The 18,678-nt window shown below is 41.8% G+C and overlaps 1 protein-coding gene across 1 annotated transcript; it reads right to left on the reverse strand.

Annotated features, from left to right (window-relative positions):
• Nucleotides 1-980: 980 nt before the first annotated feature.
• On the reverse strand, nt 981-12,995 carry CTSO (cathepsin O). The gene is made up of 8 exons (XM_075257712.1): nt 12,703-12,995; nt 11,551-11,656; nt 11,082-11,218; nt 7,555-7,722; nt 7,133-7,254; nt 4,526-4,689; nt 2,902-2,994; nt 981-1,478 (listed from the first exon to the last, which is right to left on the reverse strand). The coding sequence occupies exons 1-8, from the start codon at nt 12,982-12,984 to the stop codon at nt 1,444-1,446; spliced, it is 1,107 nt and encodes a 368-aa protein (XP_075113813.1). The 5' UTR covers nt 12,985-12,995; the 3' UTR covers nt 981-1,443.
• Nucleotides 12,996-18,678: the final 5,683 nt, after the last annotated feature.

Here is an 18,678-nt window from a genome sequence, read left to right on the forward strand (position 1 = left end):
CTTTAAAAACTCCATAGTTAGCAGTTTACAGAAAGGCAAATTACATATAGTCAAAATTCAGGTGTGAGTCACATCAAATGCTTGCTAAAATGTCACACAATTACAAATAAGGAAAATGTTTGTTCTCGTACAAATTACAAATGTCCTTGAAGATATGGGAGAAGTTGTTTGGCAGTCTCTTTCCTTTCCCTGTGCCTGCCTGTCACTTGAAGATAACACCAATGGTATATTTAGCCGAATACAAATGCCTCACATCCAAATGGATTTAAATGAAACCACTTGTGACATGACAGCAGGAGAAGAACTTCAATCTGAGTTCTCCACTTCAAGTCTCAGCTTCCTAGACCTCAGTGTGGATGGCAGCATAGTATTAAGGATATCTAGTCAAATGTGACTTTTTTAGCTTTGACTGGAATTACAGATGTCTTCATCTTTATCTTTATCTTTCCTGTTGGCTCAACATATCCTGAGATGTGTGGCATGAGATGATCGACTAGTTAAAACGACATGAGGCCTCTATCTACATTGTGTGTCTTCTCATTGGCTGTGCTATGAATTTGTTGCAATGTTATAATGAATTTATTTAGGGAGAAATTGAATCCTATTCCAATGTGAGTAAAGGGATGGAAGGACACGTATATAGGCTTTAATACATTAGCATCATCTCTGAACACAGCACTGGAAGCATTTGTATACACACAATAATACAATCTACAAAGGATAATTCACATTTATGATAAATTAACTGAGATCCATTTTATTATTGAGGCATAGATGCTAGAAAGTTAAAATGTACACATACGATAACTCATGAGAGGTTGTGGTCAATATGGGAGAGTAGTGTTTCTGTACGCCATCCATTACTTCACCAGGGATTAGACCTAGTATACATTATTAGCTTAGCAATAGCTTTTCAGAACTTTTACTGCCAGATCACCACATAAGTGCTTAGACAGAACGACTAAATATATATGTTCACATTTTTAAAAGGCTTGTGTTATATTTTATGTAAAATATTTAATAAAAAAAATCAAGATTAAATAACAAAAAAGTTCAATTAGTCTCCTTTTGGTCCTGCAAATAGGAATTCTTCCAAATAACTGCACGTACTTTGCAATGTACAACATGTAAAATGGACTTAGGCTTTTTAAGAGCATAAATGTAAATGTTTCCCTTTTCTTTTGCCGACATGCAATGTGTTCATTCCACAGTTCCTTGAAGTAGAATCATTGGTTACTATAGACTACTTATGAGAAAGGTTTTATGTTACTTAAGGCACTTCAATATGAATTCTCTTGCAAAGTTCATCTCAGGTCATTCTTAATTGATCTTATGGTTCATTGCAAATGGTCTTGATGTCCTACAGTAGAAAATCCCAGGACTTTGCTGAGGCCAATGCAAGGAACATGAACATCAGTAGCTTCATGTGGCTTCTTCTTTTTATCACATCAAAGGGAAAGTCACAAAGTCTGCTATTCCTACAAACAGAATATAACCCATTGAAACTGTTAATGTAGAAAAAAAAAAAAAAAAAAAAATATATATATATATATATATATATATATATATATATATATATATATATATATATATATATAATTTTTGTGCAAAAAGTCTATCTGCGGAGACGACGATCCCTGAGCTAATCCCGTTACAGTATATATATATATATATATATATATATATATATATATATATATATATATATATATATATATACACATACACACACACACACAAACACGTATACATACATACTGTAACGGGATTAGCTCAGGGATCGTCGTCTCCGCAGATAGACTTTTTGCATAAAAATAAAAGTCTGGTGCAACTGTCCAAAACCAGTTTTATTAGGGTTTTCCAGGCAAAACAAAACAGAAACAATACAAAATAAAATCCTAGCCATCCGACTTCTACCTTCAACAGCCGGTATCCTAACTTAAAGAGAGCTGGGCCTTCTGCACAAACCGCTAGCGGAAAAAAGACCGCCTAGTGGTCTACATAGACCTCTATTGTGAGGGGGCGGATTTTGAGGAGGATTCTGTGCCAAAATCCACCCCCTCTTACCCGGTGTGAACGGGGCCTTAGGCTGCTTTCACATGGTCAGTATTTGGTCAGTGATTGTGTGCCAAAACTAGGAGTGGGTAAAAACACAGAACAGGTATGAATATTTTGTATTCTACCTGATATCTGTGCAGTCTCCAGTCCTTATTTTGCCTCACAATCTCTGAGCAAAAACACTGACCAAGCACTGCCGTGTGAAAGCAGCCTTACATGTAGAGAATATGTGGGTGACTATGAGGAGACTGAATAATATTCTAGAATACAGTTCTCTATTATATTAGAGCATCATATTTAAATACCAAATACTTTTGAAGAGAGTCAGGCAGGATTACAAAAGTATTTATCTGTCCAGAAGAGCGCCACGTATGTTTATGGGCATTGTTTAGTATCTTAGCTCATGAGGATGACCTACAATAACAGAAAAAGATCTTGTTGACACTTTTTTTTTTTCTAATAACAAATGCAACCTTAAAGGGGTTGTGCAGGATTTCAAAAACATGGCTCTCTTCTTCTCGGTTTGTGACATAATGTCCGGTGGTCACATGACTATTCTGCAGCTCAGTCCTAGTCACTTTAATGGGACCGAGTTGTAGTATTACCGTGTGGCTGAGCAGTAATATGCTGTTCCACTGATAGGCTGTATGACTTAGGTGTGGTAAGATTACTAACAAGGACAAGAGACCTGAATGGTGACTCTTTAGTGGATTCCCAGCCAAACAGAGAGATGAGTAAATAGTTATTTTAGGTCTCGACAAGACTTTAAAATATGATCCGGAATAACAATTTAAGCAAAATTTTGAGTTATTAACATGAGCTAGTTATGAAAATAAAACTTACCGCATACGTTTTGCCCCATCTTAATATATACATATCCATCTACACCCCAAGATGTACTCCAAGAATTCTTTACTATCCAGTAAGGCGTGTCACCTGTAAACGAATTCAAAGAAAACGAAAACACACATAAAAACACAAAGCTAAGAAGAAATGTGCTAAAGACTTTGCTCTATATGCAGAGCACAATGGTTTTGTCCAGTGTTAATAATGGTGGCCATTTTAAATAAATTATGCTGTATGAGCCCCACATATGCTTGAATAGCCTTTACAAAGGCTATTCAGGCACCGCAAATGTTATTTTAACCCCCCCCCGTTTTAAAATAAAACCATAAAAACATATGTAAATCATACCTATCGTGCACGGTGGGCGGTCCTCCACGGTCCGACGTCATCTTGCTGTTACACCTTCCTCTTCTTTCTTCTTCCAGCGAAGTCCTCCTGTCCTGGCTCTTCTCACCTTGATCTTCTGTTCTTTCGGCGGGTTATGTTCAAATCCCACGCGTGCACAGTATCGCTCCATCCGGAGAGCTACTACGCACGCGCCAGCGTAATTTTTGTTGTAGTTCTAAGTATCCCTTAGAACTACGCAAGCGTACAGCGCATGCGCAGTACACTTGCGAACTTCTTCATTCTGGAAGAAAAGAAGATGAAGGCGGGGAAGAGCAAGGATAGGAGGGCGTCGCTGGAAGAAGAAAGAAGAGGAAGGTGTGACAGCAAGATGATGTTGGACCGTGGAGGACCGCCCACCGTGTATGATAGGTATGATTTACAAATATGTTTCAATGGTTTTATTTTAAAACGTGTGTGGGGGGGGGGAGGTTTAAAATAACATTTGCGGTGCCTGTATAGCCTATTCACGCATGTGTGGGGCTCATATGGCATAATTTTGCTGATAGAGTCCCTTTAAACATATGTTTACCCAGAGTCAAGAGCAGCGTCAGTACTCAGTAGGGGGGCGTTCACACTATCGTTGGTGTCCGACAGGTAGTGTCCGCTCAAAATCTGGCACGGACATTAGGAGCGGACACTAGCTGTGTCCGTGACACCTGTCATTTATTTAAATGGGCATCGGGTGCGTTCTTTTGCACTCCGTGCCTGTCCTTCCCTGTCTGCAAGTGAAGATGTCCGACTTCTCAAGCGGACAGAAGAACCCTACATAATGTTTTATGTGTATGAGAATTGTATTGATGTATACAACCATCTAGTGCTTACAGTACTGCCTGAGTAAACCTAGGTTCACACTTTTTACAGTTTGTCCTTGTGACAGAATGACAGATATAGAAGGATCACCCTCTGAATCAACCACCATTTACTGCAAAGTAAAAAACAAGATGGAAACCTCCTTCTAAATGGAAGATGAAGTCTGCACAAAAAAGCATACAAGATGTTCTTTATATATCACTGGAGGGCCACCAAAACCTGGAGCCGACCCTGCCTAGCTATAGATACCATTCCATGTTTAACTAATAATATCTATTTAATATTCGCATAATACCACAACCATTGTGCAGGTGTAGTAGCACTGCAGTAGTACTTCTATCAGTCCTAGGAACATTTCCACTGCTCATGTGTTAGCATATTAGATTAAGAAAGGCATACTAAATTAAATGCGTGTTCGACTCACCTGTTTTATCAAAACCAACCACTAGGACAGCGTGATTGGAGTGGCCACTCGAACAGTGATGCTGAATTATACCTCCGAGGTAATCCTGCCAGCTCACTGCATCCACTATGACTGCCAATGGACCAACATTTATTAAGGCGTGCATCATTTCCTCTTCATAATTACTGAAGAAAAATATGAAATAGAAAGCAAATATATTTTTCAAATTATTGATATATATTATTCTCTATGTGCAGCTAAAACATTGCCAATAACTATAATATTGTACAAAAAAAATCACTGCTTATCATGTAGGGCAGGGATCTCAAACATGTGGCTGACTAGTTGCTGCAGAAATACATCTGCACTGTCAGATCACGGTGAGGTATAGCTATCCAATAGCTGGAAAACCAGAAGCTGGAGACCACAGATTTGAATACCATCACAATGAAAGAGGCACAGGATGGTAGCAGACATCATAGTATCACTGGGTATATGGCCATAATATAGAAACAACTAGTAAGGGGATTTTCTGGGATTAAAATATTTCTGGGACCTATCCCTAGAATAGGTAATCAATATTAGACTGGCATTGGGACCGCCACCTCGTAAGCCATATGATATCACATTCATTGGTCACATGGCCTGTTTGCAGTTCAGTTACATTCCGGTGCATGGGGCTGAGCTTCAATACTAAGCATGGCTGCTGTACAATGTACAGTGCTGTGTTTGGCAAGTAGTGGAGAGGATGCCGTGATCCCTTCAAACAGCTGACTAGTAGGGGCGCTACATTTTGGATCCACACAATCTGATATTCATACCCCAAAGATAAAGGTGAAGAACACCTTTAGTCTGGGGTCCCACATAGTGTAAATGGCTAAATCTGCTTTTGTAAATCACAGCATGTCAATTATACCTATGGAAATGCTGGAGTTTTCACTATAGGAATAACTAAAGCAGAAGGCTGCAGAGGAGAACTCTGCAGACTTTCTGTGAAAAGTGTTGCAAAAAAAACTTTTTTTCCCACAGCACTTTCTGGTGCCTTAGCCTAAAAGTGGTTGACCCATAATTAAATATTGCTTTTCACTGTCACTTCACACAAACATAAGAGTTTTTCAATCAGTAGAAATGTGTCTAGATTGTGTGGTTCCTTGTTCTGGACATGTTAGGTGGATCTTTTGAGGGGGATTCAATAGGATACCAGGGAATACCATAACAAGTATCACAGCAAGACCTAAACACAGGAGTATTATTTAGAAATTAGAAAAAAACAAAAACATCTCCTGCCAGCACATCTATATACAGCAAAGGTCACTATTATATCTAACATGTAGTAAATAGAGTCTTTAAATGTCCAATACTAAAGTGCTAAAACATAACAACAAGGAAAGGTGCATCGACTCCAACTAAGCAAACACAGCAATCTGAAAACACATTTCTGTACTTCAAACTCTTCTGGATTTTTTTTCTATGTTTATTTTTTTTCACTTTATAAAATTAACCATTTTGTTAATACTTTAAAAATATAATTGATGATATAGAATTTGGCTTTCCTTACACTAATAGGGTAAAATAGCCTACAGTAAACTAAAAAAAGTCTGTGTCTGTTTTGGAAATCACAGAATGTGAATTATACCTACGGAAATGCTGGCAATTTCTTTATAGATATAATGGAAGCAGAAAGTCCGCCAAGGTTTCCTTTCTGGGGTTTTTCCAGCCCAATGCATTGGACCTTAGCCTTCGGGCAGTGCTTGGTGGCAATCACAAAAATCCCAATAGTTGGACTTACACTAATTTCTAAATTATTGACTAACTTGTGAGTAGGGGACTATAAATTACACTTGTGGGAAAACCCCTTGAAAATATTGACAATCTTGTTTCTGTCTATTAGATGCTTTATCATACTAAGCTGATAACAGAGCTAGGTGAGAGACTCAAAGATATACAAAAACATGTCTTTGTGGCAGCAAGTAGGCACAGGATTGGAGATTTTTTTTTTTTTTGCAAGTATGGTCGCAAGTGCAGTATGTCCACAACAGTGGGAATACCACAGATGAACCAGGAACAGACTACACATGGCGGAACCAAGAGGAAATGGCTGGACAAGATTTGTTCATAAGGGTTGGAAAGCTTTTTGGGCTTAGGCTCACTCTTTGATTATTTGTGACTTCATTTGCTTACACGAAAAAAAGTTTTTTTCTTTGCTCTACTACCATAGGTCTGTCTTGATTTACCCTACCTGGTGCTGTTATTTACTTAGTAGTCATGAATCACATGAAAGAGGCCCTTTAATGGTGCGTTCACACGGAGTAACGTGCCGCATGATCTGGCACGTATACGGCGTGTAAGACTTTGAGCGCCGTAAAAGCTCCCATTGATTTCAATGGGAGCCTGGATCGTATACGCTGCGTTATTTTGCGGCCGTGATTTTGTGGCCGCAAAATCACGGCCGCAAAATAATGCGGCGTATACAATCCAGGATCCCTTTGAAATCAATGGGAGCTTTTACGGCGCTCATAGTCTCACACGCCGTATACGTGCCAGATCACGCGGCACGTTACTCCGTGTGAACGGACCCTAAAATGTTCATGTGAGGCAGATATTCAACGAAAAAAGAAATAAGTTTACCTGAAATCATAAGCTTTGTATCCCTTTATAGAAACCCCATAATCTGTCAGGGGAAAATAATGGCACATCCCAGTTCTTGCTTTAAAGGGGTATATAGAAGACTTCACAAGCTTTGTATGAGACTAAAAAAAATAAAAATGTTCAATATCTTTCAAAAGAAATCAGCAATGCAGAGAAAGGGAGCCTTCACACGGAGTAAACGTGCGTGTATTTTAGCCTGTAAAATGTCATTGAAGTCAATGGGAGTCTTATTTTTACACGTGTATTTTGCAAAAATACACGCGCGTTTACTCCATGTGAAGGCTCCCTAAAACAGATATTTCTTTCATATTCACAGTAACAATATCACTACTGTATATAGGGTAGCAACAAGTACTTCACATATGTGCAATAACGTATTTCTGCCTAGAAAATGTACCAACCTGATACAGCCATTTCAGAGCACTGTCTGTGGATCCTCCATTGCAACCTCTATCCAAGTATGAACAGTCAATGACCTGCTGTACGCTGAGGTCCTCAAGTGGGTATCCTTTAATGGCGTGAGCAGACTCTATAGAACCAACTATACTGAAGGCCCAACAGGCCCCACACTGAAAATAAAGATCAAAATACTATCATCAGTTTTATCCAAGACCTTGTAAAGGACGAAGATAGCTTTAACAAAAAAACAGATCAGAATAATTGACAAATCATTGCCTATGTCCTTTGATTGCCTAAATAACGTGATCACCTTGAATTTTTTTTTTTATTGTCAACCTTCTATTTGCACTAGCTTAGTAAACATTCACAAAAACGTAAGGATAGATTGGATTTTGCGTTCCTTGAATGAAAAATAAAAAAGTTAAGCTGGGATTGGTTGCTATAGGCAGGAGTTTTTCTTGTAGATCATTTTTATAAAATTTCCCCCTTTGTGTTGAGGGGCCCATTTACATGACAGAATCTGTTGCTGATTTTAAGGCAGATATAAACCCCAAAATTGCAGAGGCAGATTCCACCCCCATTCTGCCTTCCATTGTTTTCACTGGAAGGCAGAGATCAAAGCAGGACCCTGGAAAAAATAAGCATCCCGATTAGTCTTGCTGCAGATTCCACAGACAAGTCAGCCGTAGTCCGCTTGAGACAGCCCAGTGTTCGCCTCAACTTCATTTTCTCTCATCTTAAAATACCCTTACAAAGGTGGAGTAGGTATCACAAGCTGTCAAATCCACAAGGCAAATGCTCAACATTTCAATCGTTCACTGCAGCCTTGTGAACCTTGAGTAGCAGTAATGCAAGATGTCTCATATAGTATGTATGGGGAAAGCTATTATTATATAGCTATTATATTATAGCTAGCTTATTATATTAGATTTTAAGCCAATAAGGTCCACTGGTTGCCCTTTAGCAATTATCCTATTACAGATCATTGCCAGAGGGAACAGACCTTAACTTTTACTAACAAAGCTGAAACCCCACATTGCAAAACCGTTTTTCTGCTATGGAAACAATGCGGCAAAAAATTATGATTTTTACAGTACCTGCAAAGTCAATAGGATTCTGGCTAATCCCATCCACACATTGCAGAAAAGCTGCATTTTCAAAATCTACTGTGTTCATGAAAATCACAGCATGTCAATTAAACCTGCACTAGGGGGGGCAACACAGTGGCTCAGTGGTTAGCAAGGCAGCCTTGCAAAGCTGGAGTTCTGGGTTCGAATCCCGCCAGGAACATCATCTATCATCTGCAAGGAGTTTGAATGTTCTCCCCGTGTTTGCATGGATTTCCTCCCAATCTACAAACGTACTGATAGCACAAAAAAAAAGAAAAAAAAAAAAAAGTACATTGTGAACCCTATATGGGGCTCATAATCTACCGTATAAACTCGAGTATAAGCTGAATTTTTAAGCACAGTTTTTGTGCTGACCAGCCGCAATAGTAATGTATAGATTCTCCCATAGAATGGTGAAAAAAAAAAGAAAAAAAAAAAAAAAAAAAGAAGCTTTAACCACTTCTGGACCGCCCATAGACTATATACGTCCGGGAAGTGGTTGCCTAGTTCTGAAAGGACGTACCTGTACGTCCAGTCAGAACACAGCAGCTGCACGGAGATCGTGCAGCTGCTTTCAATAGGAGCCAGCTGTAACTTCAACCGGAGCTCCCAGAGAGAAGACAGGGCAGATTTATTACCTCCCCTGCCTTCTCGATCGCTGTGTATACAGCGCTCAATGAGCGCTGTATACACAGCTATGGACGCTGCCATAATTCAGCTGCCCTCTGACCCGGCGGACACGTGATCCGCTGGGAGCAGAGTCTTTCAAAAGCTGCTGGGTCCTACAGGACCCCAGATCAGCTCAGTAGGCTGTATATACAGCGTGCAGGAGGCTGGATTTCTCCTGCAACTGGGGTTAAATGTAGCAGCCCCAGTTATAGGAGAAATCAGCCTCCAGTACAAAAAAATAAGTGATCAGATGTCCCCAAAGGTCTCTTATCACCTTATGGGGACACAATCTGGAAAAAAAATAAAATAAAAATATAATAAAAAAGTTTTTAAAAAAATGTAAATAAAATAAAAAATAAATAAATAATACGGTAATAAAACGCTGTTATTAAAGGTTATAGCCCCACCCCGGCTGACACCATACAAAATGAAAATTACCGTTACGGAGAGGAAAAACTAAATTATAAAGTTTTTCAGTGACACTTTGTGTTATTAAATTTAAAAAAAATAATAAATTGAAAACCAGACACAATTTCCCTCTTATTTTGTTTATATTTTCCTGGATATAAAAAAAATTAAAACACATTCAAAAATAAAGATAACATAAAAATAAAGCCCTATATGTCCCCGAAAAAAAGACGCAAAAATTAGTTGACTGAGACATACGGGAAAAATGTTACAGACCTCAAAACCGCACATACAAAATAAACCTAAAATGTGTCTGGTCCTGGACCACAAATTGGCCCGGTACTGAAGTGGTTAAAAATATAATAAAAAAATTTAAATAAATAAAAGTTCTAAATCCCTCCTTTCCCTAGAATACATATAAAAGTAGAAAATGATTGTGAAACACAAACACATTAGGTATCCCTGTGTCTGACAGTGCCCGGTCTACTGAATATAGGGGATCTGCAGTGCTCCTCTTCCATTAGGAAGGGGTTAATAGGAGCACTACAGATACCCTATATTCAGCCAGGCTGAATTCCACGTGGGGGAAAAAAAACCCAGTCCTCAAGCTCGGGGAAGGGGCAGACAGACAACCTTACACCCCCTCCACTTTCCCAGCAACTACTGCACCCAAAAACCATTTTGATTTTTGAAATTTTCCAGTAGCTGCTGCATTTCCCCCCAGGCTTATACTCGAGTCAATAAGTTTCCCCAGTTTTTTGTGGTAAAATTAGGGGGGGGGGGGGGGTCGGCTTATAATCGAGTATATACGCTACTTAAAATAAATAAATAAAAAAAAATTAAACCTGCGCTAGCGTTGGTGTTTCTGCATAGGTATAATAGAAATAAGAGTAGAAAGTCCGTACAGGAACCCTCTGAGAAAACGCAATGAAAAAAATCGTTATGCGTTTTCGCTCCATTTTTTACTGCACTGTTTCGTTACATGAGGCCTTAGCCTAAAGGAGTTTTCTGGGCCAAATATATTGATGACCTATCCTCAGACCTGCAGGGGTCTGACACCCAGATGAGGCAAATATATATAAGCTCCTTTTTAAGTGAATGGGATGTGATCTCTGTGTATTGGCCAGACCAGATACAACTACATCTAATGATCCAGTGAGTAGGAGAAGATCTGCAGTAACTTGGTTTGGCTGCTACAGAGAGGACAGACCCACCTTGCTCCATTCTCTGGGTATTGGCTCTTATTGCTCACCTATATTTAGAGCAAAAAACACTTTTACGAATCTTTAATATTTTACATAAAATACCAAATTAAAAACTCCTTAATTCGCCATGTAACTTACATCCAGCTGATTTTTTACTGCAGTCACCAGATTTTTATCTCTCCAGTCAAACCTCAAAGGCAAAGGGTTTCCTCCTAGTGTTTTATTAGGCATATTATAATTCTGGTTCTTTGAAGGGTAACTCCGCAGATAGGTATCTACATAAAAACAGGATAAGGAGCAGTTTTAGTGGGTTAGATAGCAGTCAGTATATGAGTTACATAGGAGCAGTGGTAGCAACCAGATATTCCTGGCATAGGTTATAAATCTGCTACTTGTCTCGAAACAGAGACAAATGAGAGGACACAACACAGCTGAATGGTGTACAATGGAGGGGTTTGCTCCAGGTTTTTACCGTTTTGGCTGCAACAATAGTGCTACCAAATGTGTTAGAAACCTTGACAGAACTCAAACAATAGTCCAGTGTTACTAGCGCCCTTGCAACCCACCAAAATGCATTTGTGACATAGAATAATTTACATCAACTTACTGGTAAATTCTTCTACTGACAAATCAGAAAACTGGTTAATGCCATAATATGCACCATCGCTATCCCGCTCTTTACTGTTCAGAAACCAATGTCTTTCCAGGCTTTTCTACAACAGAAAAAGGGATAGTATATTGTATGTACAGTGCAGTTTTTGACATCATACTTCAATCTCAGGGATCACTATACAGCAAATATTACTTCCTTTAGATTAGGGCCCCCTTAGTTTTGTGAGCAAGATTTGTGTTGGGGCCCTGCGTGTTGGGTATTCTTATATTCCCCTCATATGCAGTAGAATAAATCTATGCAGAATAATGGTTATGAAGAAGATTTTACCATCTGCAACATAGTTATTAATTGTGTGAATTTGCACAGAAGAGCTGCACATTAGCTTTGCTGAATGACCTTGTGTAGGTCCAGAGGAGTAACTTGATGCTTCTTAGACCCAATGCAGAAACTGCATCGGCCCTTATTTACTTTGCATCATACCATTTTGAATAGTGGTATATGTTATGTGCCAGAAGGCCCTTTGGGGCTCTCTCAGGTTCCAGCGTCTTGTAGAAACTGCTATGGCTGCATCCTCATAGTTATACTCCTGTGTCAAATCAATGGCAGAAAGTCACTTGTAGAAATACACACCATAGTAAAATCCTGAATGTGGCCGGGGCCCCACCGGACGGAAACACAGTGATTTGCCCATGGCGCAAACACCACGGGAAATATCGGGGCGTTATACAGGAACAGCAAAGTGGATGGGATTCATGCAAATCCATGATGCAAATCCATGCAATCCCATGCTCACTTTTCGGTAAAATCGGCGCTCTTTTGGAAATTGCAGCATGTCAATTAGATCTATGGAAGTGCTGGCGGCTTTCCCATACACATAATTGTAACAGAAAGTCCACAGAGGAAAACTCAGCAAACTTTCTGTCCCGCTGCAGCTTTTGCGCTGTGGATCGTCTTCTTTAACTACAATTACATATAGAATATTCTAATACATACTACAGGGTACAAACACAGTTTAGATGCCACCTGCTGGACAAAACCAGCACACCTACATCTACCTAGCAAACAGTCCAGAAGCATTAAACTAACAGTAAGTAATAAGGGTCCATACCGCTCATAATGACACAAGACATGGACATGCACTAATACCAGGAATATTTTGTATCTGTCCTGAAAGAGCTGACTGCCAGTCGGGTATTTCTTGCCCAGCGTCTCCATGAAGAGCAGGAATGTGTCATTGTGAACAGATGAAAAGGAGTCTGTTCTGCGAGGGGTCCCGGTGACATCGCTGCTACTGTCATTGTACACTGGATGTCTGCACACAGCGCTGCCTGTCCTACACAGAGGCTGCTGTTCCCCAGCAGACACAGGCAGTGAGAAGATCACATGGGAACACACACTCAGGATGCACACAACACACCGCCACAACATGCTGCCCCAACACACAGTATACAGGAAGTGACTTGACTACAGCTGTGTGCAAACACCACAGACATGACTGCTTTATTTCCTTGTTTCAGTAAGAGAGGCTTGGGCGCCATCTTCCTGTAGACTGACATCATTGCAGTCATTTTTATTTCAATTTATCAGATCTGTATGTTATAACATTAGTAGTAACTATATATTTAGCTGCTATCATTATACTCGGGGGTCTTTGCCTCCTTCCTGACGTCCTGTGACGTACAACGTCATTGAAAAAGGCCGACAGCGGAGCAGACAGCGTCGGAGCGGCGGGACAGGTAAGAAACAGTAGTTTTTTTATATTTTTATTCCCCCAGGTCTCCGATTATTATACTCTGGGGTCTGAAAAGACCCCAGAGTATAATAATTGTTTATGGGTGTCCACAGTGGGTAATAATACTGTGTGCAGGGGACACTATTGGGGATAATACTGTGTGCAGGGGACACTATTGGGGATGATACTGTGTGCAGGCAGGGCCGGCGTCAGCGCACGGCATAGTCGGGCAAGTGCCGGGGCCCACAGAGCCTCTGGGGGCCCCCGGCACTTGCCCGTCCTAGCACTTGCCGATGAGCTGAATAGGCGATTAAAGCAGGAGCTGTGACAGCTCAGCTCCTGCTTTAAAGCTGCGGCCCGGCTTGCGTGTGTAGGCGCGATGACGTCATCACATCGCGCCTACACACGCAAGCCGGGCCGCAGCTTTAAAGCAGGAGCTGAGCTGTCACAGCTCCTGCTTTAATCGCCTATGTGAAAGGAGTGAGAGCGGAGAGAGGAGCTTCGGGGGGAGCGATGGAAGGTGAGTGTAAGTGTTTGTTTTGTATTATATTAAGGTGGAACATAATGAAGGGGGCCCATGAAACTGAGGGGCAAATGAAGGGGAGGGAACGGCATAACACTGGGGAAGATGAAGGGGGTGGGGAGAGAACGGCATGAAACTGGGGACAGAGATGGAGGGGCCCAATGAAACTGGGGGGCAAATGAAGGGGAGGGGGGAACGGCATGACACTGGGGAAGATGGGGGGGTGGAACAGCATGACACTGGGGCAGAGAAGGGGGACATGAAACTGGGGGCAGATGAAGGGGGAGAACGTGATGAAACTGGGGACAGAGATGGAGGGGGGACATGAAACTGGGGCAGAGGAAGGGTGTATATGAAACTGGGGGAGAGATGAAGGGGGGCATATAATTTACGGGTGACTGTAGGAGGATTATACTGTGTGGGAGCACATGATAAATGAATGAGAATGGGCGGAGTCAACATAAAAGTGGGTGGGGCCAAATTTGCTGCTTTCTACTCTTTAAAAGTTGGGAGGTATGGCGTTGGTGACGCCACACTCCTGCATGACGTCACTCGCTTCATCTGCGATGCACAGTGTCTCGACTCCCCCGCCTCCTTTACAAGGGGGCCCACTGAGCAGTGGCGTAACTACCACCATAGCAGCGGTAGCAGCTGCCACAGGGCCCGGGACATTAGGGGCCCGGTGACAGCTGCTACTGCTGCTGTCATTATGCTCGGAGGTCTTTTCGGACCCCCGAGTATAATGATCTGGGCCCCCTGTTGGTGGAATACTTTCCACCAACAGGGGGCCCCGAAGCTGCAGCAACGGAGACACAGGAGCTTCAGGTCTGGCTCCTGTCAGCGCTGCAGGACGATCCCCCTCTCTCCCCCCTCCCTTTCTCTGCTGTCCTCTGCCCACCAATGAGAGGAGGAGGCGGGGCTTATCCCTGCCGTCCTGCACTGGAGGAAGAAGCTGCTCCAGGAAAATGAAACTGAAGCTACACAGGTACGTACTGGGGTTACTTATTACTATCAGGCATTTGGGGGGATTACTTGTGTTTTAGTAACTCCATGTGCCTCATAGTAATAGCAGTTAACCCCATCATCTCCCTCACATTAACCCCTGTTTGCCTCACCATAAGAGTTACTGATATGTGAGACATTTGGGGGTAATAGTAATGAAGATACTTTATTATTACCTCCATGTCTCTCACATATCAGTAACTCTTATGTGAGGTACACAAGGCTTAATGTGAGGGACATGATAGGGTTAACTGTTATTAATATGAGGCACATGAAGTTACTAAATTGTAATGCACAGGACCAGATTTTTTTTTATCTACAATTTGTCCTGGTATAGCGGTCAGCGGTGACAGTATTTAGTCCTGTAGGGGCCACTAAGGGACATAATACTGTGTGCAGGGGGCCACTATTGGGTATAATACTGTGTGCAGGGGCCACTAAGGGACATAATACTGTGTGCAGGGGCCACTAAGGGACATAATACTGTGTGCAGGGGCCACTATGGGACATAATACTGTGTGCAGGGGCCACTAAGGGACATAATACTGTGTGCAGGGGCCACTAAGGGACATAATACTGTGTGCAGGGGCCACTAAGGGACATAATACTGTGTGCAGGGGCCACTATGGGACATAATAGAGCGCGCAGGAATGCGTAGGAGGGACTCGGTCGAGATCTTCGGTGTCGGGGGGGCCCCATGTCAAAAGTTCGCCACGGGGCCCCGCCATTCCTAGTTACGCCACTGCCACTGAGGCTCTGTCGCCCAAGGGCCCATAAAAACCTGGAGCCGGCCCTGTGTGCAGGGGCCAGTAAGGGACATAATACTGTGTGCAGGGGCCACTGAGGGACATAATACTGTGTGCAGGAGCCACTATGGGGAATAATATTGTGTTCAGGGGCCAGTATTGGGGATAATACTGTGTGCAGGGGCCACTAAGGGACATAATACTGTGTACAGGGGCCACTATGGGGGATAATACTGTGTGCAGGGGCCACTATGGGGGATAATACTGTGTGCAGGGGCCACTATGGGGCATAATACTGTGTGCAGGGGCCACTGAGGGACATAATACTGTGTGCAGGGGCCACTAAGGGACATAATACTGTGTGCAGGGGCCACTATTGGGGATAATAGAACGCACAGGAATGCGTAGGAAGGGGTCGGTCGAGGTCTTCGGTGTCGGTCGGAGGGGCCCCATGTCAAAAGTTTGCCACGGGGCCCCGCCATTCCTAGTTACGTCACTGGTCGGTACTATTACTGTTCACAGCTGTTAGCGGCGGGGGTCTGCTGTATAATGAGGCGATTACCCCAGTAACTCTGACGAATATATAGCTTCTTATATAGAGCTTTATTTACTTGTGTATTTAGATCCATATATATTGCTTGCAGTCACAGCATGTAGTTGCAGTATTATCCTCATCTATAAGCTGGTGCCCCTATAATGTCACTTTGTTCCCCCATATTTATCATAATTTCTTTCTACACCGCAGTCATCTTGTGCCCCATAATTAACCCTTTCCGACCGTCTCCTAACTATCTATAACAATCAGACTTGCTTCAGTCTTCTGCTATTTGCAGTAAATCCACAACATAGTAGCATGCTGTGTATTTGGCTTCATAAATTTTATTGCAGGATAAATGAACATAGATAGAGAGCGTTCCCTACGCTAATAGACATCATAAATCCTACCATCATTTTCTCTTCTAATGTGACAACAATGTTCTTCATTTAAAGATAGAATTAAAAAGTGAAAGTGGAGGAAACCCCAGGGGGGTAAGGAAACAAATGGAAGTGAGAACATGTCGTCCAGATGTGCTAAGGCAGTTGCCATAAAAGACTTAAAACTCCACTGTTAGGTAATAACAGAATCTAAGGGTAAGTTCACACAGAGTTTTTTGGTCCGGGAACCTGAGGCGGAGGCCGAAAGCCGGGTAGCCGTGACTGAAAGCCGGGTAGTCGCATGGCTGGATGCACCGGCATCCAGCCACTCACTCCGCTCCGGATTAGGCCCAATGAAAGGGTGTGTCTTTAGGCTGAATCGCGAGGCAAAACAGTCTGAAGAATGAGCATCTTGCTTCTTTTTTCCAGGAGCTGGAAGAAACGGCTCCCGAAAAAAACACCTGAGCGGCTCCCATTGATTTCAATGGGAGCCGTCTTTTTGGTCAGAATTTTGAGGCGGATACAGCCTCAAAATCCTGACCAAAAAACTCTGTGTAAACTTACCCTAAGGCTAAAGTCCCACATTGCAGAAACGTTGCAGATTTTTCTGTGTTTTTTTTGAGCCAAAGCCAAGAATGGCTACAAAAGAAATGGGAAATATATAGGAAGTTCTTATAACTGTTAGAGATGAGCGAGTACTGTTCGGATCAGCCGATCCGAACAGCACGCTCTCATAGAAATGAATGGACGTAGCCGGCACGCGGGGGGTTAAGTGGCCGGCCGCCGTCAAAGCGGAAGTACCAGGTGCATCCATTCATTTCTATGGAGCGTGCTGTTTGGATCGGCTGATCCGAACAGTACTCGCTCATCTCTAATAACTGTACCTTCTGCACAATCCACTCAATTTGGCTCGCAAAATCTGCAACAAACAAGGCTACATTTCCGAAATATGGGGCCTCAGCTAAAAGCCATTAGCTCCATCCAGCTGTGGTATCACTGGGAGAGCAATAGAGAGATCTGGGTATCAAACCTTTTACTGAGAGGGACCATGTCTTTGTATATAGTTTTAGTTATTGGAGTGTAAACATAGATCGTAGATACTGTTGAATCTTTCTAAAAAAAATAAAATAAATAAAATAAAAAAGAAACAGTTCTAATAGCCATTATTTTCTTGTAGATCACTGTAAAGATTTTCCTTAAGGCTAAGGCCCCACGTTGTGGAAACAAATTGTTATTGTTGCAGATTTTTTTAGTGTTTTTTTTTGAGCCAAAGTCAGCAGTGACTTGAAAAGCAATGGAAAATATAAAGTAAGCACCTAGTCATTTCCCTTCTGTTAAATTCACTCCTGACTTTGGCTCAATAAACCACAGCAAAATCTGCAACAAAAAAACATTGCAGCCCGCAGCCAAAAAGCAGCAAAGCATTGTGGTTTTTCCCGCAGCACTTTGCATAAAAAGTTTGCAGTTTCTGCTTCAATTATACCTATACGAAACCTCCGTCGTTTACGTAGGTATGTTGCGATTTCCAAAACCGCAACAGTTTTGGAAATTGCAGCGTGTCTGCTATGCATATTTTATCACAATTTTTTATGCAGCGTTTCTGCCACATGGGACCTTGGCCTATAGACTTTTTAATTGATGACTTATCCATAGGGCAGCCCTGACACATGACCCTGGCTATGTGAATGAGACAGTTACATTGTGGGGGGTTTAAAATATGCAGTGGGGGAGTCATAAAAGTATTTTGGAGCAGCAATTATGACCGAATTTAAGAAAGGTGGCAAAAGGAAAGTCCAAATAATAGTATCAAATGCCTTTTCAATTTCTAAAGTGAGAGTCAAAAGCTGTGTAGTGTTAGTCAGGGTGAAATGGCCATCTGGATAACATCAAGAATCCTCCTAATGTTATTCAGGGCCTATATGGTAGTGACAAATCTCATTTGATCTCTTTGGATCAGGCATTATTATATATCATCATGAGATATGTTGGACTTTGAAGATTTTTAAATCCACATTCAGTAAAGAAATAGATCTAGAATTATTTAACATTAGGGGATTTTGTTTAGATTTTGGTGTAACATCGACTGTGAAGTATTTTCTGGAGGAAATTGTTCTTTCCTCAAGAGAGCACTACAATAAGTATATATTACGCTGGGGCCCTGCGTAGCGTAAACACCGCAATTTTGCTGCGCCGGAAATACCATA

The sequence above is a fragment of the Leptodactylus fuscus genome, chromosome 1, assembly GCF_031893055.1.
Source record: "Leptodactylus fuscus isolate aLepFus1 chromosome 1, aLepFus1.hap2, whole genome shotgun sequence".
NCBI lineage: Eukaryota > Metazoa > Chordata > Amphibia > Anura > Leptodactylidae > Leptodactylus > Leptodactylus fuscus.

Bases quoted from the DNA above. Each gene is read 5' to 3' on its own strand.
- CTSO (XM_075257712.1), bottom strand. From the start codon at position 12,984: ATGTTGTGGCGGTGTGTTGTGTGCATCCTGAGTGTGTGTTCCCATGTG. The intron at 4,690-7,132 runs GTAAACTTATTT...ATTTTTCTTCAG, and splicing joins TACAAAGCTTATGATTTCAG to TAATTATGAAGAGGAAATGA. The intron at 2,995-4,525 runs GTGAGTCGAACA...ATTCGTTTACAG, and splicing joins GGTTGGTTTTGATAAAACAG to GTGACACGCCTTACTGGATA.